Source organism: Triticum aestivum, chromosome 4B, assembly GCF_018294505.1.
Source record: "Triticum aestivum cultivar Chinese Spring chromosome 4B, IWGSC CS RefSeq v2.1, whole genome shotgun sequence".
NCBI lineage: Eukaryota > Viridiplantae > Streptophyta > Magnoliopsida > Poales > Poaceae > Triticum > Triticum aestivum.
In genome coordinates this window covers 309,713,079-309,722,256 of record NC_057804.1, presented here as the reverse complement: position 1 = coordinate 309,722,256, position 9,178 = coordinate 309,713,079, and the positions used below count along the sequence as shown (strand labels likewise).

The 9,178-nt window shown below is 40.5% G+C and overlaps 1 protein-coding gene across 1 annotated transcript; it reads right to left on the bottom strand.

Annotated features, from left to right (window-relative positions):
* Positions 1-2,754: 2,754 nt before the first annotated feature.
* On the bottom strand, positions 2,755-4,710 carry LOC123094796 (uncharacterized). Its single transcript, XM_044516695.1, has 3 exons — positions 4,557-4,710; positions 3,599-3,913; positions 2,755-3,516 (listed from the first exon to the last, which is right to left on the bottom strand). Exons 2-3 carry the CDS (start codon positions 3,905-3,907, stop codon positions 2,932-2,934), a joined length of 894 nt encoding a protein of 297 aa, XP_044372630.1. The 5' UTR covers positions 3,908-3,913; positions 4,557-4,710; the 3' UTR covers positions 2,755-2,931.
* Between the last annotated feature and the right edge of the window lie 4,468 nt (positions 4,711-9,178).

Below are 9,178 nucleotides of genomic sequence, written 5' to 3'. Positions count from 1 at the left end.
AATAGAAGTCCAAGAAGAACTTCAAAGAAAACTACGAGAAAAACTACTAGGGAAAAGTCTAAGACATTACTAGAAACAATAAAAATAGATTTTGACTTATTTAAAACTTAAAATCAAAATAAAATGCTAAACTAATAAATTAATAGAAAATAAATAGTAAAAGAACTAAGTTAACAAAAAATATTTTTCATAAATTTTTTATTTGCAAAAAGAAACAAATAAAAAAACTTTTATAGAACTCTAACTATAACCTGTACAAGTTTTCTTACAAAACTACAGAAAATATTTTTTTTAACATGAAAATAAAATTTTCTACTGTTTTATAACAGAAACAATACTTAATTTGTCAAAAGTGGCAAAAAGAAATAAATTAAAAACAATTAAAACTATAAAGAAAAGATTAAAACCAAACTAGAACTAAAACAGTACTGTTTTGCCTAAAACATAATTTAAAATAAAATAGAAGTAAATATATAAATGCTACTGGATAGACAAAACAATAACAAAATAGTAGCAAAAAGAATTAACCAAAAAGCTATTTTTAAGTAAAAGTTATTAGCAATCTAGTGTTTGTAACAAATCTGTTTGAATTCGAAATTTAAAAAGTTCAAAAAATATTTTTAGTTGTGTCCGTGGGATAGATGGGATTTTTGTGAATCCGTAGCAAAAAGAATCATCAAAATCGGAGTTGTAGATCTAAAGATATATAAAAAAACACCGAATCAAAAACTAAAAACAGAAACGAAAAAAAACAAAAGGTGCGCTAGCTACATAGTGGGCGGTACAGGGGTGTGCGATCCGAAGCTATATTGTGCTCGGCCCTAACTTAGGCTGTGTTTGGTTGAGCTGCCGATTCTGTAAAAGCTGCTGTGAGTTGTGAGCTGTGAAAAAGCAGTTGTGAACTTTCTGTTGTGGAAAAGCTAGAAGCCGTTTGGCTGGAACAACTGTGATACTATAGATTTGGTTGTGAATGTTCTATAATGCCTCTTAGGCCATAGTAAAATATGTTAATTTGGTAGTTGACCATAGAGCAGTGATACGTACATGGTAGGCAATTGAACGTCCATTTTGCAAACGGAAATTATGACAATTAAGACGATTCATAGGTAACACATATGCAATTTAATGATTATGCTTTGGCGTTTCATATATCCAAACAGATAGTTACGCCATAATATTATTATGGAAGACATGGAGCATAGACAAAACACATATGGTTGACATGATGATGACCTTCATCGACATAACTAACTTATCTTGCCATCGCAAGACAAGCATCAACTATCCTACTACGAATATTGTTCATGCTATCTTTGTTCTCCTTGTCTTCAACGGGATCCGCTTGTGTTGGCACCACCTCCTTTCGTAGCACTGGAGGTACATACTCATCATCGGCATCACATTTATCAAAAACTTTGTCACGCAACTTGCTATCATGAATGAAATTGTGCAATGCCATGCAAGCAATGATGATATGCTTATGTGTACGAGGTGAGAAACTTGGGACACCTTTCAAGATGCGCCATTTCTGCTTGAGTACCCCAAAATCACGCTCAACGACATTTCAAAGGGATGAATGTGAAAACTTGAAGAACTCATACTTCCCTTCAGGTAGACGGTGACGGCGAAGACGAAATTCCGGCAGATGGTATGTACTCCCCTTAAAAGGAGCAAGATATCCTGTTCGGTTTGGATACCCAGAGTCCACAAGATAGAATTTCCCTGAAAAAGAACACAAAGTTAGCGTCACACATAATAATATATTTAATGTTCACATCTGTTAGTACATTATACCTTTGGGTGGTATAGGAAATGAAGGGAAGTGTGCTAATGCGTGATTCAAGACCCTTGTATCATGTGCACAGCCCGGCCAACCCGCAACCACAAAGGTAAACCTCATGTCAAAGTCACATACTACAAGAACATTCTGAGATGTGAAACCATGCCGACATCTATGGTTAACCGCATCATCTGCTGGCACTGAAACTGGCACATGTGATCCATCTATGGCACCAATAGCGCCTTTGAAATGAGGCCAGAAACGCTCTTCTTAATCTTTTCATGCTCATGGATAAAAGTAGGATCTGTAGGTTTGATGTTATCTTTCTCTAACTTGCGCAAACATAACAAAACTTCCTTAAAATTTGTATGAACTGTCCAAAGTGACCGTACAAAACGGTTCTCAGCTTGAGAAAATGATTGAGGGCCTCCAACAATCCATAAGAACATGGCCAGTGATTCAATTGATGAAACATTAGTGGTTGATGTCAAACCATATGCAGAGACAAGCAAATCATGAAGTGCCATGAAAACATCAGTGCCCATTCGAAACATTTTATAAAAGTATCTAGGCCGACCGTAATACTTCATGACCCATTGAAGTCCTGTTTGCTGAGGCACTCTGTATGTTTTGTTCAAGTATCGCTCAACATAGAGGTTACCTAGGTTTCCCATGATAGCAGCCTGCTTCGCAAGTTCAGCTAGATGTTTCATTCCCTCCTGTTCCTTTATGGCAACTTCTTCCATTCTTGCATCCATCTACATAAAAATATAAAAATGTTAATATATTCATGGTCATCACATAAATATGATCAGACTACACGAGCAAATATTTCTGACAACAACAATATGGTAAAATAACAGAGGCATATATTTCTCACAACATAAATATAGTAAAGAACACGAGCAAATATTTCTCACAACATAAATAAGGTAAAACAACACGAGCACATATTTCTCACAACATAAATATGGTAAACAACAGGAGTAAATATTTCTGACAACATAAATATGGTAAACCAACATAAGCAAATATGGTCCACGACAAAAGCAAATACATCCACGACGAAAGCAAATATGGTCCACAACATAACCAAATTTGGTCCACAATGAAAGCAAATATAGGTCTATAACATAAACAAATATGATTCACTACACGTGCTTCAACATCTCCTTCTCATGCTCCCTCTCGAGAAAATCAAACCTCCCTTCTTCTGTTTCAAGAACATTGAAGATTTCCCTAAACTCGGGCTTCACTATAAGAGTGAGGGTTGTGTGCATGAGAGCAGTTTTTTCCTTCACACCACATTCCTTGACCATCTTCATGACTTCTGAAATGGTGGGGACATGGTTTGTTAGAGGAGCGGATGATGCTTCAACACTTGAAGTTATCTTCTCCACTCCACTTTCTATTTTCTCGCATGTCTGCTTGTACAATCGTAAGAATGGACTCTTCTCTTCCTTCTCCTCATTTGCATTAGAAGGTTGCTTGCGCTTCTTGCTTGGTTTTGGTTTCTTCGAAGATGCCAACTTCATTTCAGCACTATCATCGGGTTTCTCCAAAGGAACCACATTATCATCACTTGATCCATCAGAAGATATATCTCCAGCACAAGAAGCACTAGCCCCAGTAGCATGTACTTTGTAAAATATGATGTGCAAATCTTCAAGGTGCTTTGGTCCCTGTTTTTTGAACTTCATATGATTGCATTTCTTTCCTGTACTCTCTTGGCATCTCTGAAATGTATTTTAATGTACAAGTGAGATACTGCAGTCATATAGAACCATGCCAAATGAAAAACAAAATGGCTAGTCCTACCTTGATATGTTCATCCCACCATTCTTTAGAGCAGTCAACGGTTCTCTTTGCATCATCCCATCCAAGCCCAGTTGCTTCATTTTTCAACTCCATGAACCAAGTGTACTCATTTTTTATGGCATCCAACTTGTTCTTGAATTTATCCTTGGGATACTTCTTTCCCGTTCTTGCTTCCCATTTCTCCAAAACATTTGCCCAACCCTTCTTGTTTAAATAACCTAATGGCCTATTCCTTTTTTCAACCTCTTCTCTCAATATTTCAATGAGTTTATTTAGATGGGCATCATCCCACACCGCCTTCTCAGCCATACTTCACTAAAGCAATACGAGAAAAGCACGTATCAAGAACAATGCGTTACATAATATCAAAAGATCATCCGACACACAGCAATATGCAGCAAGTACTCAAATAGTATGTACAAGTAACAAACATAATATCTATTTACAGGAAAGTTTCGTGCATGTTGTTTGCTGTCTTTTTAGATGGCATGTCATACAAGCTTATACATCAATCAAAATTTTGGTATATCATGTTCATCTTTTATACATATTGTGTATACTAGCAATTAAACATTACATAAATAAAATTGTGCAAAAACTGAAAGGAATCCTAAACAGGGGATGGGAACAGGGAGGGTGAGGAGGAAGGAGAGGGGGGAGGGAGCAAGGAATTGGGGAGGGGGCTAGGAGGAAGGAGGCCGGTGAGCTAGCGCCGCCGGTAGGCCGGCCGGACCTAGGCCGCTGGGAACAGCTGAGCCGGAAGGGGCGAGCAGGGAGGAGGATGGGTGAAGGATGGAGAAAGTGGGGAGGAGAGAGGAGGGAGGAGGGACTTGGGGGGTACTACGAGTGGCCGGTGCACCGGCGAGGACGGCCGGCTGGAGCTGGGCCACCGGAAACAGCAAGGGAAGGGAGGAGCATGGAGGAGGGAGGAGGATGGAGGAGGTTGGGAAAATTTTACCTTGGTACGGAGCGGGCGACGTCGGAGGTTCGCCGGAGCAGGCGGTGGCGGAGGATCGCCGGAGCCAGCAGCGCTGGCGGGCGGCGGCGGCCAACCCTAGCTTTTGCGTTCGGGCTGCCCTGTTGCTTTGTTCCTGCGAACAGTTGAGAAGAAGAGATGACTTGGGAGTGGCATTGGTGGGTAAATACCATCAGTTTTTATGGGGACAGCTAAAAGTGGTTCGTTCAGAAGTTGTAAAAGTTGGGGGTACCCCGGCTGCAAAACTTATACTACGTAAAAGCTACAGATTATTACAAGCTGCTTCGATAATTTATCCCTTTGGTTAGCTTTTAGCTTCTACAAAGCAGAAGTTGGGACAATCTGTCCACACAGCCTTAGAACTGCGCGTGTTCTATTAGTAATAGAAAAAAATTAGGCAAACTGGTTCGACGTAAACCGTAATAAACCGTATACTAAACCGAACCATCCGATCTAAACGAAAACCAATCCACCAAACCGGTTTTTTTAACTGAACGAACAGAGCGCTCGTACACTTACAGAGGAAGAAGGAGCATTTCATGGAGATCGGGTGGTGGTGGCAGCGGCTCCGACAGTTGTGGGCGACGGTGGGAGTGTCTAGAGGATGCACCAATGAGTGAATCGTCCGGTAGTGAAGTCGGAGATGGTCGACATCGACGAACGACGACGAAACGAAGCGGTGAAGCTTGGTGCTCCGGGTGCTCCGGCGAAGACAACAAGGTTGGTATGCTGGCTGTAGATGAAGAGGGATCACAAGACCATGTCAAACAAAGTCTACAGGTCGAGAGAAGTAGGAACTCAAAAGAAGGAGGATCGGGATGGCTCACCGGCGTCGGAATCCGGCGATGAACTCCAGCTTCTGCGGCGAGACCCAAACGGCGAGGGCGTGCGATATGATGGGTTTTGGCGAGGGGTTTCAAAGGGAATCGGTTGAGAGGGGTCGTGGCTATTTATAGGACATCTTCCTTGGGCGAGGGGAATCCTAGAGATAGGGTTTCCACGAAGATCAGATGCGGCGGCGGCGGCGTGTGCGTGTACATGTAGAATCTGTTCTGTACGTACGTGGGGAAGAAGAAAGAAAGGAAGAAAAATAAAAGCAAAGGGAACCTGGGCTGTCCAGGAAAAGAAAATGGAAAGGTAGGGGCACGGCTGGGCCTAGTGAGGTGGCCTACTAGTGGGCCAAAGGCCTTAAGCGTTTTTTTAATTAAAAGCAGGTAGGAAAATCAAAATAGAAGAAAATAAATAAAACTTTTAGATAGGCATATTATATATCAAAACTTTCAAAAAAAGATTTCCCAAAACATGAACTATTTTTCAAATTCCAATAAAATTTACACAAATTCAAATAAAGCAAATAGTGCTACTGTTGCAATAAAATCCAATAGAAATTATTTTTAAAATACCAAAATGATTTCAAATCCATTTTTATCCATTTTTCTATTGTAGGGAATCATTTTACCCCATTTTCCACATATTTATTTTTAGGGGAAAATATTTTTTAAAAAAAATAACTCCAAATTGGAAGGGTTTTCAAAATACTTCAAAGGGACATCCAATTTTATTCTTTTTTAAACTTCCAACTCATCTTTGAAGAAGTCATTTTATCTTCTCTCATGAAGATCATTGAGTTGCATAAAGTTTATAAATTTGAAATGTTTTCAAATGGAATTCAAATCTTTTCAAACCCCTTTTCATTTCTTTAATGGAAGAAGTCATGTCATCTTCTCTCTAGGGTTTTGTGTTTGAAATTAGTTTGAACTCATGGAGACCCAAAAGGCAAAAGGGAAAGTCTGGAAAGTCATTTCATTCCCTCTCACTCAACTTTCAAAAGTTTCAAATTTCACTCACTTTCAGTCAATCAATCAAACAAACAATCATAATTATTTATTTAATATAACATTCCAAAATTTAGAATTTTGGGATGTTACATTCGACGTCTTGCTCGTCTTGGTTTTGGTGTGTGCGCTCTTCCTCATGTTGGCGTAGACATTGTCTTTCTTGTGCTTGCGCAAAGGTAGCTTGATTTTGACGATGTCGATGTTCTTGCGCTAGAAGTTGCTCTGATGATCGATGTTGTGTAGAGGATTGTGATTTGCTTGACGGTCTTAGCACGCGGCTCGAAGAAGAGTGTTCTACGTTCGTGTACTTGATCCGGAGATGGTGTCATCGGAGTGTCGACTCGAGCAACTCCGTCTTGAATATGACGAAGTGGTAGAAGAGCCGGTTACCAACAAGGCACAAATCTCGTCCATTCTTGCATTGTTCTCTTGTTTTTGTTTGTCCAGCTTATTGTCGAAGTGGTCTCTTGTACGTTCCTTGAAGAGGCGCAAGTCGGTGGCGAGATTGTCGATGCGGTCGCTCAGTGCTTGTTGTTCTTGATGCAAAGCTCATTGTGCACCGAAGAGGTGGTTCTTGGTGACGTAGATGTTCGGGTCATCGTCTTGCTCGAGGAAGAGTGGGTTGGTAGAAGAACTTGGCCTATCCATCATTCCAAGCAAATGTGTGAGTGGGAGAAAGAGAAGAACTGTGCCAAACGTACCTTGACCGAAGTTGAAGATGGATCAATGATCACTTAATGATGTAACAAGGAAATATCACAACTGGTACCAATTCTTGTCGGTTCTCACACCTACACAAGTAGAAGCCTTTGGTGGAGCTCGGTTAGGATGGTGCACAAAATCTTATGTAATTGTTACTGAGATTCAATAATGTTGAAAATGATTTGCAATTCACAAATGAAACAAGTAGACCAATAGCAAGTAGTGGTACACAGAAACACACACACAAATAGATAAATGAGGCTGTGCAACCAGAAATGAGCTCAAAATGTGGAATCCATGGAAAATGCTCGTGTTGCACAATACTAGAGAGACGCTAGCATGATTGTACAATAGGCAGATACGAAACTTGTGCACAATCTACTATGCAAAAATGCAATGACTTATATCCCAAGTATGCTGTATGTATGATATTCCTATGATATGATCCAAGATGATCGAGTATGACAATCTTAAAGTAGTATGATGCTATGGTTCTTGCTTAAAAGCTCTTTGCTTATCTTTCTCATTTGCTTAAAAGCTTGTTTGGCTCTTTCTTGTATGAGCTCTTTTGATGGCCACTTATACAAAATTGCATGAATGAAGCTAGCAATTGTGTATATGCTATGACAACCTTGTGACAGAAGAGATGATACCAAGATATGGCCATCAAGATGATGGAAGTATTTATAAGGAGGACGGCGGCACCACGCAATTACGCAGGTGCCCCTGGTGGTTCACATCCACTGGATACGTGGCGTGCATGCAACTTATTGAGAGTTGAGCCATGTTCCAACGCGCGCCTGGTTTGTCGGGTGGTCGTTCTGGCTTCTCCAGTTTTCAGGCAAAAGAGACAAGTCATTAAAATCAGTTTTAAATGTGTGTCTCTGTATCTTCAGCTGACAAGGACATAGTGAAGACATTCGACACGTGTCATATGTCTTCGTGAAGAGAGTGGGATCTAGAGAACCAGGTTTGAAGCCTTTGCTCTTCGGGAAGTCTTTGAGTGTGTCATACCAAGCGCGAGATGCTTGTTTGAGGCCATACATTGCCTTGTTGAGCTATGGATCATATATCAGGATGCTTTGAATCTTCAAAGCCAGGCGGTTGAGCAACGTACACTTCTTCTTCAATTTTGCCGTTGAGGAAGGCACTCCTCACATCCATTTGGTACAGAAGAATGTTGTGGTGGTTGGCATAGGCTAGCAGTATGCGAATGGCTTCAAGCCTAGCCACAGGAGCAAAGGTTTCATCAAAATCAATTCCTTCCACTTGTGTGTAACCTTGAGCAACGAGGCGAGCTTTGTTTCTAACAACTTGTGCATGTTCATCTTTCTTGTTGCGATAGTTCCATTTGGTGCCAATGATATTGTGCTTGCGAGGATAAGGATGTTTGACAAGCTCCCAGACATTATTCAACGCAAACTATTGAAGCTCTTCTTGCATAGCCTGAATCCATTCATGTTCCATGAAGGCTTCATCAACTTTCTTGGGTTCAGATATAGAAACAAAGGAAAAGTGACCCCAGAAGTTTGCTATTTCTGTAGCTCTTGAGCGAGTAAGAGGACCTGGTGCATTGATGCTATCAATAATGTTCTCAATTTGGACTTCATTAGCAACCCGAGTATGAACTGGACGAAGATTTTGCTTAGGCTGACTGTTGTCTTGATCTTCAGGATTTGCTTCAGACTGAGCATTGTCTTTGTGTTGATTAGGTGCAGAAATGATGATCTCATCTTCAGCCTGTTCCTCCATGGGTATGATTTCTCGAGTACCCATTAGCCTGGTAGCTTCACCTGGTGTAGCTTCATCTAGCACATTTGGCAGGTGCTCTCTTTGCGAGCCGTTAGTCTCATCGAACCGCACATCTACAGTTTCAACCAATTTATAGTGAAAGAGGTTGAAGACTCTGTAGGTGTGTGAATCTTTTCTGTAACCAAGCATAAAACCTTCATGTGCTTTCGGTTTGAATTTAGAAGTGTGATCTGGATCCTTGATCCAACACCTAGCACCAAAGACTTTGAAGTAGCTGACATTTGGCTTCTTACTAGTCAGAAGTTCATAAGA

Bases quoted from the DNA above. Each gene is read 5' to 3' on its own strand.
- LOC123094796 (XM_044516695.1), bottom strand. From the start codon at position 3,907: ATGGCTGAGAAGGCGGTGTGGGATGATGCCCATCTAAATAAACTCATT. The intron at 3,517-3,598 runs GTAGGACTAGCC...AATACATTTCAG, and splicing joins GGTGGGATGAACATATCAAG to AGATGCCAAGAGAGTACAGG.